The 18,013-nt window shown below is 43.9% G+C and overlaps 1 protein-coding gene across 1 annotated transcript in view; it reads left to right on the plus strand.

The window, feature by feature from the left end:
- The first annotated feature begins 5,141 nt into the window (after window positions 1–5,141).
- LOC135378361 (DNA topoisomerase I, mitochondrial-like) overlaps window positions 5,142–18,013 on the plus strand; it is a 35,339-nt gene continuing 22,467 nt past the window's right edge. Inside the window, exons 1-7 of the mRNA XM_064611375.1 lie at window positions 5,142–5,262; window positions 5,702–5,735; window positions 13,503–13,704; window positions 14,828–15,092; window positions 17,135–17,335; window positions 17,511–17,599; window positions 17,864–17,957. Of these exons, the coding sequence (XP_064467445.1) occupies window positions 5,224–5,262; window positions 5,702–5,735; window positions 13,503–13,704; window positions 14,828–15,092; window positions 17,135–17,335; window positions 17,511–17,599; window positions 17,864–17,957 (924 nt within the window). The 5' untranslated portion in view covers window positions 5,142–5,223. The remainder of the gene's footprint in view (window positions 5,263–5,701; window positions 5,736–13,502; window positions 13,705–14,827; window positions 15,093–17,134; window positions 17,336–17,510; window positions 17,600–17,863; window positions 17,958–18,013) is intronic.

The raw sequence follows: 18,013 nt of genomic DNA on the forward strand, positions 1-18,013 counted from the left end.
TGCAGGGTGACGTAACGCGTTGGCCTTCGGAAGGGAAAGTTTTTGAGACTCCTCTCCACATTCCTGTTTTGGTTTGATTGTTCGCTTATTTGATGCCTAATTCGTCACACGAGAAAGAAACAAAGTTGATGGCAGGTATACTGTAGATGTTATGCACCAACTACGATGTGCAGCAATTTTTTCACAGATCGTTCCGAAGTTCCCCTTTAAATTTGTGTATGTGGAAAGTACCACTTCAGTGCAAAATTCTGTTAAATTGTTTTGCTGCGCGGACTTTTGGCACGGAGAACGCGACACTGTACCCTGATTTGAATTTCGAGAATCTTCGTCAAAACTTACCACCCAACAAAGGTGCCATCCATCCGGCCAGTGTTTAACTCCCCCCCCCCTCCCCTCCGCCAGAGTACTTACTTTGCTGTGCGCCCTTGCCCCCTCCGGGAAAATGAAAACTCTCCGCCTCTGGCTGCATATCTCATGCGCTAGCATGTCTAAGGAATGTAAAAGACGTAGGCAAAGCAAACAAAATGCACGACTGAACTACAAAAAAAAAAGGTGAACTTATTTTGGTGGCTCCAGTGGATGAAACCGCGCCAGAACACACCACAAAGAGAACCCCTGACGTCCAACTAGTTTAGTAATAAACAAGCCTGCTTCCACTGGATCCATGCACCAACTACCCCAACTCTGTCTTGGTTATTTTGGTGGACCGGGGAAGTTAATCACGCCGGTATGGATATGGATGCCTGTTTCGCATTTGACAATGCTTACCATCTTAACAGCTTAACAGCTGTACCATCTTGCTTGCTTTCGAATGGTGTTATGATGGGCCACCCTGCGACTCGGTGCTCCCGTAAGAGTTAGCCTTTCCCACGTTGCCCCAGTTTTGTTTCGGAGGTCCCCGAGAAAAAAAAAGGAAGCTAGGCTTGTGTGGCATCACTACTCGGACTTACCCATCCGTACTGAACTTTGGAAGGTGAGTTGATCGAGCTAACTCTCTAGCTTACTTGACCTAGCTTTTGAGCCCAGGTACTGACGTCACCGAGTAGCTTGACCTGGTTTTGAAACGCTGCTTCGAGTAGACTGCTACTCCCGAGTTAACTGAGTAGGTGCAGGAACACACCCCGTGTTTCAAATTTGTAGGAAACTTGCGTCTTCATTACGTCTCGTTTTAGTGGAAAATATTTTCACATTCTGGGGCAGTATAGCCTCGAAAGGTGATTGCTGAAGGGGTTGGAGGTAATGTTTTTGCTCTGGAGCACCTATCACTTCCTTCCACATTTTAGAATTTCATTTGTCTTGACACAAGTGATTTGGAGTAACTAGCTGCATTTCTTTTTTTTTATGTGTGTGTGTTTATTTCTCTGCCTTATCTTACCTTGTGTCGTGCCATAAGGGTCTTTCCCAGGTCTTGCGGATGGAGAACATGTGTGAGTAGTGTTACAAAGATGGCTGTATTAATTTGGCATCTGCACATCATTACATCTGTTTATTTTATTTTATTTTTATTTATAAAATACTACAAACCCTGAAAGGGTCCAAGTAGGAGGGGCACAGAAAGTCCAAAATAATTTCCAACAAGACACATATGTCACATCACGTAACTGCCCTTTCACAAATGCCGTGACAGAGTGGTGTGAGACCTGAGCAGATGACAGAGAATTCCATTCTTTGACGGTTCGAGGAAAGAACGAATATTTAAAGCAGTGAGTCCTGCACTGGAATGGTTTGAGTGTGCGCTGATGGCTTAGCCGTGTGGATCTGGGTGCGTGTGGAGTGATATAGTCCTGATGATTGATTCGAAATTGACCATTGAGTAAATGAAAAAGAAACTGGAGCCCATGGGTCTTTCTACGCTCTTCCAGCGGTATTAAGCCACTCCGTGCGTAAAGAGGAGTAACTGAGATGAGACGATGGTACGACTTGAAAATAAAACGTAATGCTCTCCTTTGAACGGATTCAAGAAATCGAATATTCGCAATGGTGTACGGGTCCCAAACAATATCACTATATTCCATAATAGGACGGACTAATGTTTTGAATGCCGTTAACTTAGTATGAGCTGTGCATTCACGAAAATGACGTTTTAAGAACCATAATTTCTTGTTAGCCTTCTTTGTTATGTATTGGATTAGCTTATTCCAGCGCAGGTCTGATGTAAGAAAAACGCCCAGGTATTTGTATTCGGAGACACTTGAGAGATTCACTGAGTTAATACAATAATTGAAGGTGAGCGGTTTCCTTTTGCGAGTGACACTCATGACCACACACTTATTTATGTTAAGAGGTAACTGCCATGTCTCACACCAGTCAGCCATTTTCTGCAAACAATTATTTAAACATGCGTAGTCATCACCGCCATTGATCTCCTTATGCAATACACAGTCATCGGCAAAAAAGTTCATTTTAACATCGATACCCATACCAACATCATTTATAAAATTAAAAACAACAAGGGACCCAGGACCGAGCCCAGGGGAACACCGGATGTAACTGGTATGAAGGACGAGTTGGCGTTATTCGCATGGACAAACTGTTTTCTATTGTCAAGGTAGTTGGAAAGCCAGGTAAAGAGTTCATCGCTTACAATTTCCTTCAATTTTAATAATAATTTCCTGAGAGAGACTCTGTCTAATGCTTTAGCGAAATCCAGAAAAATAACATCAACTTGTCCACGAGCGTCTACAACTTTGGCAAGGTCATGGGTAATGTTCACAAGCTGTGTCACTGTGCTTAGACCGTGGCGAAAGCCATGTTGACTGGTAGAGAAGAAATTCTTACTTTCCAGATATTTTGAAATATGCTTATATACGATATGTTCTAATACTTCACTACATGTGCTCAGAAGGGATATCGGCCGGTTATTTGCAATATTTAGTTTGGAACCTGTTTTAGGAATAGGAACAACCTTGGCTATCTTCCAATCGTCCTGGAGCTCCCCACGGGTCAAAGATACATTAAAAATAAGAAAAAGGTACTTGGTGCACCACTCGGCGTACCGAGTTAGAAAAGCATTTGGGATGCCGTCTGGGCCTATGGCCTTCTTGGCGTTTAAGTTAAGAAGTAGAGCAAGGATTCCTTGCTCGCAAATGCTAAGTCGTGGCACTGGTTCTGTGGGAAAACTGGGCACAGATGGTAAGCACCTGTCGTCAATGGTAAATATGCCAGCAAAATGTTCATTGAGTAGAGAGGATATGGAGCAGCCGTCGTGAACAATATTATCGCCATGTGTTATCATTATTTGATTATCTTTGTTCGGCGAGGCGTGCCTCTAGAACTTGGATGGGTCCGATGTTAGCAGATTATGTAGTGTTATGTTGAAGTACCTTGGTTTTGACTCCCGTATATCCGCTCTCAGTTCAGCACGAAGCTGCCTGATATCAAGAGATAGGTTCTTGTCGCCCTTCCTAACTAATCTTTGTACTTTCCTTTTCTTATGAATTATTGAGCGAGTTATCCATGGATTTTCGGAACGAAACCGTTTACATCGTTGGGGCACGAAATTCCGGATGCATTCGTGCACTGTTCGTTTAAAGAGGTCCCACAGGGAGTTCACTGACACAGATGAAATTGCTAGGGCACTGAAGGTATCAAAGAAGTTGGAAAGCTCATCAATTACACTATTGTCGTCTGCCCTAGAAAAGTCATTAAATACGCGAGTTGTTAACTGCTGCCGTTTTTGGTGAAGGGTCCCAAATTCTAACAGTACCATCCTGTGGTCCGATATGCCTTCAAGGATGCTGCATTCCGCTTCTCTAGTAAATATCTTGTTTGATACAAACATCAAATCCAATATTGACGAGGTAGTGCCCTGCGTTCTCGTAGGCTCCTTAACGAGCTGGAGTAAATTGAACGAGAATGTCATATCAACGAGAGCACGGGAACATTCATCGTTGGTCAACGCAGCGAGAGCAGACCAGTCAATGTTGGGCAAGTCACCACCAAGGATTACATAGGGATGGCGGGCAACGTGAGTGTTTATATAATCAGACAGCTTATTCAGAACGGATATGCCTGCAGAAGGAGGCCTAGGAGGCCTGTTGTGTGGAAAGGATTCCGGGCAATGTACCGAAGCCACTCGCATGCTCAGGATCAAAAGCGTTAGCCCCACTGCATAACAAGAGGCGGTTTGTAGCAGGGTCTTTTGCTGCAAACCACCTCTTGTCATGCGTTGGTACTGACTAGCCTACATCAGGACTTGGCGTCCCGCTCATTGGTGGTAGCCAAGGTCGTGCTGAAGAGTGGGAGGTGGTGGGTTCGAATCGTACCACTGGCTGTGCTCTCTGAGGTGTTTCGAAGACTTTCCAGACCAATATCAGCACAGTTCCCCCTGAAGTCGGCCCAGGATGCATACTACCCCCCCCCCCCCCCCCCCCGTCCCCCACTCCTTCCTGCTGGCCTCTCTCCATCTGTCCACATCTGTACACTGCTCATAGTCATAGTTGCTTCGTGGCGCTAGCACGGAATTTAAGGGAAAAAAACATCAGGACTTCTACAGCATTTTGAATGCCTAGCAGCTCTTTTGTATGGTGGATACTGCTTAATTGTGTAAAATAAGTTGTGTCCGGATGGGTTGGGTGCTGACAAATGCTATCAAGTGTGGCTGGTTGCGTAGCTTTCTCGTGCTGTTGACCCCAAATACATACATTGCATATACAATCGCAGTCTGTTACAGCTTGCGCCCTCGTACTATCATGTCTCTGTAGCGAATATTACATTTACAGCTTAACGGGACAAGGACACAGTCCGCAGTGTGTCAATTAAGTACGTATGTAGTACAGTCTGCGAGCACACGGGACAAGAGGTTCGCAGAACGGCTACAGTGTACATGTACGTAAAATGAATGTGCTGCGATAAATGTAGAAATCGAGGTCGCTCTGTGTCAAACGTGCGGGCTGTGTACAGCTTAACTGTGTTCTTGTTTCTGACTTGTTTGCTGCGAAGCATCTGGTGTGCCTCCAAATGCATTACAAATGTGCGAATATAATTGTACAACAAAATCCTAACCGAAGAAAAACGTGGTTTCAGGGAACTGGCTCGCTTCGCTCTCTTTTAGCCGCCGCTTCCAGCTGACGCATGCGCACAAAGGGGGAAATAGGACTTCTTCACTGGCGTGCCGACTGTGGCGCATGCGCACTCCGACGGATTGCGGACTTAGTCTACACGGGAACGAAGGGTCTTTGTCGCCATAGCTAGCTTTTCTTCACCGAGGGCAGAGTGTCGAAGATGGAATCACTCGGCGGCGACTTCGTTGGAGAAAGTAAAGTAAGTCTATCTTGATTACACCTCCAACTAAGACATCATCTGATCAAGCTTTCATTGCGCATACGTTGTTTAAAAGTGGCTACCCTGATGAACGAAGCTTGCTCGATTTTCTAAGTCACAATGGCGACGAAATTTCTAAGTCCCGAGTGGCATTCTCTGGGCCTCGTTTAGAAGAATACGGGATTCAGTCGAAGTGTTTCTGAGCCTGCTAGCAGCTAGAATTGATTGAATACGTGTCTCTTAACAAAACTAAGTCGATTGTTAATGCGTAATTTCGCTGGATGCACTTTTTGCGCTTGAATTCTAAGTTGAACGACCGCTGGGCTTTGTGCTCTCAGCGACTAAGTCCAGCGTGGCAGCCATAGGAAGCGTGTACGGGCGAATTTTACGGGTCTCTCCTTTGCATTCTGATTTCAATAATGACTGTCTTCTTTTACAGGCTACTAATGATGGTTCTGGTGATCTCAATACTGGTAAGCAGGACACAGGCGCTTTCTCTTTTTAGGGTAATACGATTTCCCAAAGTGCCGGCAGTTGGGGTCAGTTTAACGGAAGACTGTCAGTGTTCGATTACACCAAGTTCGCGTACATTAACAAAGCCTTTAATGCCTCAGCTTGTTACGTTTGTGAAATATATGCCTGGGATGGAAGTTGTGTTGTGCCGACGTCGGCATCCGAGTACTGGGTTGATGATGCCGTCAACGTGGTCCCACGCTTCGCGTTCTGTACAGCGTAGAAAGCGGTAGAAAGTTCCGACCGGTAAAATGTGCTAGAGGGGCACTCCGAGCGGCGTTGGGAGGAAACGGTGACCTTCGACGTCGGTTCGATTACCGGTCGCAAGAAATTTAGCCGAATAGCGGATTTGACGGATTATTTTGGGACAGTATACGGAGCTGGCAAGAGCAGAAGTCTAGTATAGTTAACAGCAAGGCCGTCTGCGTAACAGTGATTCGAATATGCGCGTCAGCGTGCTCGTTGGTTTCTCGCTGACGTCACGGAGGTAATGCGCATCACAGATGATTCTTTGCGTCATAGTCCAGAGATCGTGGCAAACGAGAGGGTACGATGCATGACCCATTTCTGTCCGGTGTTGGGGAGATAGCTCTTCCTGGCAACACGTGATGTAGATTCAGTGTCTGATAGGGTTTGATTCAGGCAGTTGCAGGATTGTTGGTTCTCCTTGATTACTGTGCAGTGTAGCACACGCACAAAAAAGAAATACATACCAGAGGCTGTCAGGTAACTTATGTTGTTTTTTTATTGTTATTCTATTTTCTTTTATTGTTCTTAGTCTTAGGATAGAGAAGAGTAACATTTTCTTCATCTTGTGAGGAGGAAGTCCTTTGAAATGATTTGACGCCAGGCTCACTGTTGCAAAATTTACCTCATACCCGTGAGGGTGAAGGTGGAGTGGCCGGTCTGACCTCACCGTGCCTCCACCTCACCCTCGTGAGATTGAGAGCCCTTGCAAGTTGTAATCGAATGCACTTCTGAGGGGATGATCATTCCAGTTTTCTACCATCTTTGGTCAACATTATTCATTCAGTCATTTGTTATTTTATTGTACTCAAAATACACCTTCACTGGGAATGATAGAGACGCAGGAGCCAGAGGGAAACACCGGTTGAAGGTTCCTCCTTGAAAAGTGCATTAATTACAACGAGAGCACAGATCATTAGTTATAATGCATCTTGTTACGACTCTCTGTAGTGAGATCCAGGCTTAAGTTGCCTCAGCAAAGTCTAATGTACTCCACAGAAAGAAAAACAGAAGACAAAGCTGCCACAGGAAATATATTTCCAAGAAGAGTCAGTGAAATGATTGCTGTGGCAGCAGTGTGAATTCAGTGTCTCTCAGTGGCAACATTCTGCTATTGTGCTGACACAAGTTAGGTGATGAGCACTGTAAATTAGTGCGTAGAAGTTCACCTTTTCCTAGACCTCAGGATTGCTTGCCAGCCTGTATGGTTGTCAGCTTATGCTTGTGTGTACCGGCAGACAGCAGTACATAGTACACTTCTTTTTTTATTGTTAGATACAGATTTCTTATTAAACACACCATGAGAGCGGTGCAGATGTTGTTTCTGCAGGTGGGTTATACAGCCGGGCGGGCACACTGTCGCTTAATTACGACATGGCTGATCACCTAGAATTCATTAAGTAGCTTTTTCATTCGTTTTGTTTTTTGTGTGTGTGAAATGTGAGTCAGGAGAATTGGAGTCTGCCATTCTTTAAACCCACACTCTTTATAAAAAAAAACAAGCACATACTTTGAGGTATCCATCACCAAATTTTGCTATACAAATGAGCTGAAACACCAGGCGTGGAAGAAAAGCACGACCTGCGTGGGTGGCTTATCTGGGCTGCGGAGGTCTTTTTTTTTTTTTTTTTTTTTTTTTTTTCAATCAAGGTCTCTGCTTCAAAGCACTTGGCCTTCTGATATGAAATGGGCTTTTTTTCTTCTTGCACTTGTTTTGGTTTCAGTTCATTTGCATAGCAAGGTTTGGTGATAGATATCTTCAAGTGTGTGCTTGTTAAGAGATTTTTTTTAAAAGAGGGTGGCTTCAATTAATGACTGATATCTCACATTTTCCTGAAAACGTCAGTTATTAAATTTTACGTAATTGGACATTAGTAGTTACATACTCTACTTGGCAGAATATGTGCACTGTTGTATAACTAGGCCCTCTCTTGTCTTGTTATTTTTAATCTGGGGGGGGGGGTGACAAACAATGAGTTTTATTTTGAGAGGTATAAAATAGGGCAATATCGTGTTAAAAAGCAGATATTTTGGGTGGGAAAAAAAATCAGTGTTTCGAATAATGCAGTATGCCGAGGTACTGTGCCTTAGCAGTTGCAAGTTCTCCAGTGCCTGTATCGATGGTTGAATTTGCACTTTGGCAAGTTCATGTTCGGTGTTTTACCATAACTGACGACAATATAAATCAAAGGTTAAGAACAGGTTTTATCCAGTTTCACGCTAAAGCACGAGTATCTATGTATAACCCACCTGCGAAAACAGTGTCTATGCTACTCTCATCGCCTTGTAATTCCAGAGTTATTTGTTGAATAAAAAAGTACCCTGCATATTTTATTTTTTTCTCTCTCTCTCTCTGTCTCCAACTTTACTGCACTGCCTCTGCAGAGTGTACCAGTGGCACTAGCCAACACATGCTCCTGTGCTAGTGTCCGCAACCCCTTTGCACAGCTTATTTAACGTGACGAAGAGATACATTGAACAGTTCCTTTTTACCAAAAGGTTGAGCACTCGATGCGAATGAAACCAACTGAATGTTGTCAGCAGTCGTGTATCCTAGTCTCAAGTATTTTTTCATTGTCCCTGATTAACTATGTAACTTTTAAAATTTTGATATAAGGGCCTAGGTGTGAAGTTGAAAGTTGTAGACTGCCCTGAGAAACGTCCGACCAAGGTGTTTCCACCCAGGCACGCTTGATGAGTGTGTTTTTTGTGTGTGTGTTATAGAGGGAAGCCCAGGAAATACAAAAGAAACAGAGTGTCATGTGGGAATGCCCCTGCAATCGCAGCGCACTGGAACACTGTCCCATGTTTTTTTTTTTTTTTTTTTTTCTCTCTCTTCTTCTTGACTTTCTTTTTTCGCTGGAAAAAAGCTTACACCAACCATACCTTCTTGGACACCTCGGCCCTTAAACCAATATTTTAAGTGTTAGCAAATTAGTCTTACTTCATTAATTTATTAGGCACAGTGACAGAACACTGGCAACTACAACAAGGGGCTGCTAATGGCATTTGTCAGTTGGTGTCATTCGCATAAAGCTCTCAGTGTTTTTCTAATCTTAGTGCACATTTGTTGGGGCACCCTAACATTGTATTGCATTACCAATTCTGTATCGGCTCCCAAAACACTGAACTATTATCAGTGGAGTTAAGAATGAAAGCCTCGATCTGATTCAGCTTCACAAGAAACTGTAGTAACTAAATAAGTTGTAAGTAAACTTATAATATAAAATAATAATAAAGATAAGATGTAACTAAAGGTTATTGTCAGTTGAGGGCTTTTTATTTTCCCTTTGGTGTTGCTAAGCACGGCTCTTATGTCTTCCTTTTCTGCAGTCGCATTCAAAGGAACGGTAATGATTAGCATTACATTCCAAATTCTTAGCTTTTCCGCTGCGTAATCATTGCCAATTAGTAGTACAATGCTTGTGATGGAACTATGGCATATACGAACATACGGCATCGTCAGTCATGGATTTTTATTATTATTTTCCTTGAAGTTGCATTTTGCTTACTATGCTCTCCGACATGCTGGAATATGGCGAGGCAAGCCAGCATGTCTCGAAACCCTGTGTATGCTAGGCAGCGGCCCAAACTTTTGAAACCTGGTAGCCAAACTACCTTGAATACTACGTCGTGGGGGGGATGCTCCGGCTTATGTATACGCAGAAATAGAGGTTTCTCTATTGGGGTGTGTAGGTAGAGCACTGCACGGGCCGCATTTTTAGGCCCAGGCCTGGCCTGAGCCCTGCCTTACCTTGATTTACCCGCCCGGAGAATTCAGAAGAGAGACCATTGAGGCAGCACTTCTGGTGTGCGGTATTCAGCGGCGCATCTCAGACTCTTCGGATATTCCCATGGGTGATAGCGGCTGATCTCCATAGCTGCAAAAGCATGTCGTGAGGGGGGGCGGTATCATAGTGACTACATTATGTCCTTACCGCAATTTGACTTTGTTTACTCTAGGTGGCATTGCATGAGCCCATGTTATATGATTTGCTTGCCTTTATGTATTTCACTCCGTGGTTTCATGGTTCAGATAGGTGATTCCTCAGTTCTGTCACCTGTCTACAGCTTTCCTGTGACCTTGTGTGTCAGTAATCTTTCCAAAAATGATACATTCCGCATGAATGTGGGACAAGAAGTGCAGGTGTCTACCAACCGGGAATTATCGGAGAATTTCGATGCGTCTGGAAAAGTCAGGGAAACTGAAAAAAAGTTGCGGAAGTCAGAGAAAAGGTCGCGACACGGAGGACAATATGACATAGTGAAAAGAGCCGCTTCTGTGGATTCGTGCAGTTCATCAGCCATGTCACTGCGTCGTTGGGGAGAGCAGTTGTGAAGCATGAAACAAGGACCGGACGAAGGCGAGGTGCCTCTCTCTCTCTCTCTCTCTCTCTCCTTTTCGAGGAAAGGGGCATATTTGATTCCTTTTTTTTTTTCTTTTTTTTTCATGCAGTCAGAAAGGGTTTGCATCAGAACCCAGAATATGAGAGAAATCCACTGCTGTAATTGAACCTCTGTATGCAATAAGGAGATAAGTGGAAAAATCCCAAACCAAGAAAAGCTGCCTGATCTGATCATCCGTCCCATTGGCACACATGCACTTCCCGTTCCTTACCTTCCTGTAGCGGGCCAATGAATTTCAATACGGTCGACGTTGTTTCTCAAGCCAGCAACACTATCAAACACAGCCAACAGTCACATTGTAGGTCAACACAGGATATAAGGCAAGATAGGTTTACAAATTGCAGATTTTTCATAATCCCTCTGGCCCGTTATGTGTTTTGCTGATGCCGTTCGACACTGTCAACGCCGAAAGCTACATTGATACTGTTATGTACGTCCGACATCGTCTAGGTTTCCGGCACATTTCACTCGTTCTCCTTTGCTTCTACATTGACCACGACAACACATTTTTATCTAAGCAACCATTGATCCACACCCAGCTACGCTGCATTTCACAAATAATGTAGCGTCGTTTCCCAGTGTGGTACATGATCTCTGTCTCTATCGATCATGCATGATGTTAGTGATGTGCGTGATATGACACTGACAGAACATTCTTTGCGTTTTAAAGGAGCACAGAAAGCCATCTAAAAAATTTTTTCTCTGTACACGACATGTTTCTTAACAAAAACACACTCGAACATCGCCACGCACGTTCCCTCTCGACTTGCTCCACAGGGTCAAACGAGGAGGAAGAGGAGAGGATGTCGTGTCGAGGTCAATGCTGTCCGCTTTTATTTTCTATTGTTATTTTTCTTTTTCTTTTTTTCGTAGCTTTTCCGCCTTGCATGCCGGCGGGCTCAAGCTTGACCAGTGTTGAAGGCTGGAACCGGAGACACGGATTGGGGGGGGGGGGGGCACCAGCTTGATTGCGCTCTTCCACTTCCGTTAGCCGGCATTGTCAGTCACCATGTGGTAACCAACCAAAATGTGCCGGGGCAGCTTGGATGAAAGCAAGCAACTGGCGTGTTTGCAGCTGAGGCAGAACACTTAGAGGTGACCACACATAAGCCTCAAGCGCCCAAAAATTTATGAATTTCTTTGGATTCAGAGTTTTTCGTCTTTTATTTGTTGTGTGGCTGTTAATATCCGAAGTTCTGAGAAAAAGCTACAGCTGTTAAATGACATATTTGCAAAAAGAATGGGACGCTGCCTCCCTAAACCGCTCAGTCATACTGCGGAAATTGCAGATGACATTTACGTCGCGATTACCTGGCCACGAGAGCACTTCGGAATCCCGCTATGCCTCCACATGACCGCTAGCAGCTTTCGTCTTTGTCCAATCATGCTGTCAGTGTTGCAACATCAAGCTGCCTTTTCATGAAGACAATATGTATGCCATCTGCGTTTCCTTGTCTGCTTTGAGGGGAAAGCACAATTCACAGAAAAAGCGAAAACCCTAGGCGCTGGAAGTTTTCCAAGCAGACCTGGGAAAGGGCCTCAAAATGCCCTCATGTCGAATAGTGCCACTAATACCCCTGTCACACGGGCATTTTCAATCCTGCTCGACCAAACCTGCTTGAACCCAATGCAGATCGGATGGTGCTACACGGCCGCTTCCAAGCAGGATCGAACTTTGATCCTGCTTGACTCAAGACAGTTCCCATAACAGGATTGAGAATTTCAAGACTGCTCGACGGCCGCCATTTGCATCCTCGACCCTGGTGAACTGTCATAACTTAAGACGGACATGCGCGCGAAGCTACAAATGATGCTTACATCGGTATACGATAAATTACCACTAATATCGCTGTTATATAGGAAACGCGAAATTAATTAGTTCCGTTTATTCATTTGCACAGGTCAACCATTCAATGCGCATTGAAAGTGGCCGTGTAGCAGCGTCAAAACTCGAGCGTGCTCGGGAAGTTCAATGCAGATCGGATTCGAGAAGGATCGAAATGCCCGTGTGACAGGGGTATAAATAAGATACCCTATTCAGTGACTCCAATGGCGGATTACCTCTAGGCAAGGATGGGGTTCACCACGTTACACTGATTCTTCGTGTAGATGCTTCGCGCAAGACAGCTTTAGATAAAGTATGGTACTTCTTCTGCACCATAGATGGTACCCAAGGAACAGCATGTGCAGGAACTTTTGTCAACAATGTACGAAGTGCTTAAAAATTGTGTGAAGAATTTTCAGCTGCCGAGATTATTTCCATAAATTATGGAAAATGAAAAACTGCTATTTCCTGTACATTTTCATTTCCTAGTTCTACTTTTTTAGTGCATCATATGTCCATATAGTGCATCATATAGTTAAGCTTTCAAACCCTCTTTCTGTTTACTTTATCGTCATCAGAAATCGTCATAGAAAATTATTGTGGGTAATCATGTAAGTATATTTAAGAATATGTGAATGTAGAGGGAAAAAAAACACTGGATCTCTAGACTCGATAGCCATGTAACATGTAGGTTGTGGCCAATTAGTTACTGCCATGTGCTGAGACCTGAAATCAGTGCACATTGAGGCAGTGATGCTCAAGGTTTCAGCAGCCCTTGTCCTTTGCAAAGTTTTAGTTATCATCGTACTTAAGTTCAATGTGTTATTTTCCCTGACAGAAATTATTGTGCAAAATCTGACCAGCTGCACAATTATTTCTGCTTTGCCACTGGCACAAAAATTGTTATAGTCGTAGTGGTCTTTGTGACCAAAAGAAATCAAAATTTGTTCGCCTAATATTATATTCCTGGAGAGAGACACTTTAGTATTATGTACGACTCAAGATAAGGGAACATTAATAATATGTCATAGATATTTTACCACATTAACACCTTTAGGCATCAGTATGATACGTTGGACATGGGGCTCACATCTACAGAGGATGCAAGTATAGTGTAAAATATATTTTTGGCAGTCATTTTTGCTCTTCATGTTTATTCGCATGAGCTGGACAAACTTTGACCAACCTTTGACTTTGGTATGGCAGCGTACTGCTCTGTGACATTTCTAACACGCTTGCTGTGTTGCAGTTGGTCTGACTAATGGTGTAAATGGTGTTGTGCACGGCGGTCACCATCACCACCACAAGTCGTCATCCCCCGACAAACACCACAGCAGCAGTAAGCACCACAAGGACAAGCATAAGGAGCATAGGCATAAGGATGAACACAGGCATAAGGACAAGCACAAGGACAAGGATCACAAACATAAGGACAAGTCATCTTCCTCAGGGTCAGTTAATGCAGCCATGCTACAAGACCGGCACCTTGGTGCAGTTATTACATCTTCAGTGGAGAGCCAGTGTGTGTGCGCTATAGAAAAGTCATTGACAGATATTGCTTGCTCTTATACTGCTGTCTTGATTTCCCTTTGTTCCATGTTTTCCTAGGGCTTTAGGTACTATGTCATTTAATTAATTCATTAATAATTAATTACTGTGTCTCTGAAACAGCATGCCGTTTGTTTATCGTCGCCATAATTGCAGTTCCCCAACCGGACCAATATGTGCCTGTGTTGTGTGACATGCTTGTATCAAGGTACAGCAGATCGAGTCTGGCACCACTTTGTCAGAATATTTCAGGATCATATGTATGTTAGCAAAAGAATCATGTTTATGTTTACTTTCTGCTGGCAAGTGTTATTTTCGTAGTGATCTGCCATATGCTATTTGGGGTCGAGTTTTACTACCACTGTAGGGCTGACTTTACAGGATGAAGGATTTGTGGGTTCACGTGATACCTCTGTGCAGGAAAGTGAGAAAATGGGATTGTGGCTTTCCCAATATCTCACTATTACCGCATATTATGGTTTTGATGTACCGTAATTTCACGCGCATTTTTTCTCACGGGCGCTCTGCGTCTTATCCACCGGTGTGGCTTATCTCAAGACTATTTTTCCCTGGTATTTTCCTCGTGCGCCGGTTTTAACGAAAGGGCCGGCAGTGTCTCTGGAACAGCACTGCCCTGCCAATACACAAACAATGCGTAACAGGGGCGCGTCCACATTCGAGTAGACTGACCTTCCTGGTGCCTTCCCCACAAGCATCTTTAACGATAGTGGTGACAGTGATTCATGTCTTCTGGTAGGCCGTCAATCCATGAAAAACACGCAACAAGGGCACAATCCGGTTTTGGTAAAACACTGGAACTGACGTCCTTTGTTGTACACCATGCCAACCCCCGAGTATGGACCACAGGTTTTATGGCCTTCTCTATGGTCTCCTTTGTCGCACAAATTGCCGCGGCTTATCTGTGGTGCGGCTTATACGAGTGAAATTACGGTATTTTCTCGTCTCCTTTTCGAGGAAATGGTCTTGAGTTAGGCTTAAAATATTCTTCTGGGCGTCTTTTGTTAGTGGTAGCAGCTCATCATCAAAGCACAAGGATGGTAGCAGCGGCAACAGCCTGCACAATTCTTCCTCTTCATCACTGAAGACCGGTGACCGTCATCACCACTCGAAGGATCCATCCAAAGAACACAAGTCACCATCCTCCAAAGCTGCCGAAGATGTCAAGGTTAAGAAGGAGTCGTCATCCTCGAAGTCCTCATCAGGCCATAAGTCCTTGTCCTCGAGCAAGGACGGTGACAAAGACAAGCATAAGGACAAACACAAGGATAAGGTGCCATATTTGTACTACCAACACATTGAGTTTTACTGTATAAACACAGCAAGGTTTCATATCTCTATACCGAAAGGTCAAGATTTGCAAAATTATACACGTTTCCTATGCAGTGGACTCAAATGAACTTTCAAAGAGAGTGGAAATATTGTTCCATTTATCGGTAGTTTCATTCAAGCAAAGTACACAGATTTTATTAAATGTGACTTTATTTCAAAACAGTCAATTTCCACTGGTGTGGATGGCTAGGAACATAAGAGTTAATGGCTGTTTTCTTCACATTTTACAATAGCCTTTTTCTTTTTCTTTTTTTTTTAAATATTCATGCATGCCTGAGGCTTGGAAGAAATTTCATGCACCCATCAATTGTCTCCAATGAGGATTATCTTTCTGTTCTGCCTGGCAAACTCTGCATCCTTTGCCTGCAGCGAGGTCTTCGAGATTACCTGTGCCATTGTATCGTATGGCACCGTCCGCTTCCCCGTTCAGTGTGCGGGAAGTGTCCTTGCCATGACGACAGTGTTGACTTCATATCTTCTTGGCATATCAAATCTTGCGGTTTCTATTTTTAATTTGCTCCCGCAATCACGTTCCTGAATTATCTGCAGCATAGTCACAAGCAAACGTGCTTTAAGTGTCTGATTCTTGGGAGACTTAATGAAGACACATGCGGACGTGAGTTAAGCCTAACGCAGTACGAGTGACTGGTGGATTGGATTGCATTGGCTATGACTTCTGTTTGAGTTGGGAGACATAGGTGGTAGTTTTCCAGGTATGACGGCGTCGCTGTTCTTCCACTTTGTCCCGTTTACCCGAAGTATACAAAACGGGTCGTTCCAATTATTCGATTTTTATCATTGCGTGTATAGGAAATCAACCCAAGGTTACCCTTGTTTTGTTTAGTGGGAGTCCTCTGTATGAATAATATGGGCCTTCACTGGTGCAGAATGCTGGTCATCATCTTGATTTACTTGCATGCATAAGCTGCGTCTGGTTTGATTCCGAGTCTCAGATTAGAACAGCGCCCAATTTTTACACCCTGAATTTGCAAGACTCTGAACATATTATAACATTCATCTGACGCATCTGATCTGAACTTCCAGTGCTTCCATATCAATGGTCCCACGTTGAAATTAGTCCACACCTAGCTATATGACACTTGGCATGAGAGTGTTTTGTCGTTTCATGTGTGGTACATAAATCCTGTTGCTACCATTTCTGCTCGATGCCCAAAGTGCCGACTGCAATATGAGACTGACGGGACACCATTGTCTGCTACCGTCCATATAATACATATTGTGTACACAAAGTGCATGGGTTCTCAACTGAAGTTATGTAACTCAACTGTGTAGCTCTCAAGTTAGTGATTAACCCGTTGATATATGATAAAGTTCACTTTCTCAAGAATTACAAAACTGTTCTTGCTAAGTAGCACTTCAGTAAAGCTCTAGGGGTAGTGTACCATATTTACTCTCGTATAGTACGCATATTTTTTGCCTAAATTCATTGTACCCCAAACGGGGTGTGTCCTATATGGGAGTGAAAAAAAAATAAGACCTGACAATCGTGGCACACTAAAATTCCGTTTTATTCCACCATAAGAGTCCATGTCTCCTTCGACGATCTCGAAATCGCAAGGGTCATTTTCCCTGTCCTCGCCGTTGTCAGGGAGGAGAGTCCTGATGCTTGAACCAATGACGTGAAAGCTTCATATAAGAGGAGGTGAGTTGCGAACAGTCAGGGGCTAGACGCCAGGCATGCGAACATAGTCGCCCTGCGGTGCGCCTTTCTCTTGCCTTTTATACGCGGAAAAAAATAAAGTGACCGCGTATGGGCCCTCAAGTTCAGGTGCATCCTATACGTGAGTAAATATGGTATTTTAAGGAAAAATGTCCGTCTCTCACCACTGCACTCGTCTTGTGTTTTTTAATTATCTGCTGAGTTCATGCTTTGTGACCACTAAGAAGTAGAGACTTTCGATATCAATATCGTAGTAAGTCGAAGATGTTTTACTTAGCTGTAGCGTGATTGTTTCCTTATAGCATCAGCACAAGAGTTCGTCTGAAAGGGCTGATGTGAAAGTAAAACAGGAAATTGCGAGTCCCAGAAAGCCGGATATGCTATCGCCGCCGAGGATGCAGGTGAAGCAGGAAGTATCGTCGCCCCCAATGCGTATGACCCTTGAGACAGAGACTATCAACGAGATTAAGGGGGAGGCCCTCAGTGACGACGACGTTCCTCTGGTAAGTATCATCGGGTGGTTCGTGTCTCAGGTTTAGTTTTGCGTGGAAACTGGCGACGATTGTGTGATTTTCATTGATATTCGCGCTTACGTGTGGCACTTTTGGCAAACAAATTTTCATGGAAAGGTCACTATGGTTAACGACAACACAAGCTGACTACAGACATGATTTTCAGTCTGCGCGGCTCCCTACACCCAAAGTGGAAAACAAGGCAAAGCGCCCGCCAGACTCTGACTCTGAAGAGGATGCTCCCCTTTCTATTAGGTACATGTCCGTACATACTGTATCATTTCTGTTCTGCTTGCATGATAGTTACGTTTGTGAGGACATCTAAGGATGGCTATGTCACTTGCCACAAATTGATCAGGGCATATAGTTGAGGGGCTGTGAGAGATTGTTGACAGAAAAATTACCGTGTGCCTCGATGTCACTTGTGGTGATAAAAAGCGAAGGACTTTGTACAGTGCCGAGGTGACAGGCTGGCCTGGGCACTAATAACTTCCGACGTGCTTGTTTCCTTTGTTGCAGAGCACAGAAGGTCACCAAGAAGATAAAATCTGAAGAGAGACCCAAGAAGAAAAGGAAAGCTGCAGATGACAGTGACTTTGAGGATGACATAAAGGTAAGGGTGTACAAATATTGAGATGTGAGTATGAATATCTCGAAAGTTGCCCTTTG

The sequence above is a fragment of the Ornithodoros turicata genome, chromosome 1 (assembly GCF_037126465.1).
Source record: "Ornithodoros turicata isolate Travis chromosome 1, ASM3712646v1, whole genome shotgun sequence".
Lineage (NCBI taxonomy): Eukaryota > Metazoa > Arthropoda > Arachnida > Ixodida > Argasidae > Ornithodoros > Ornithodoros turicata.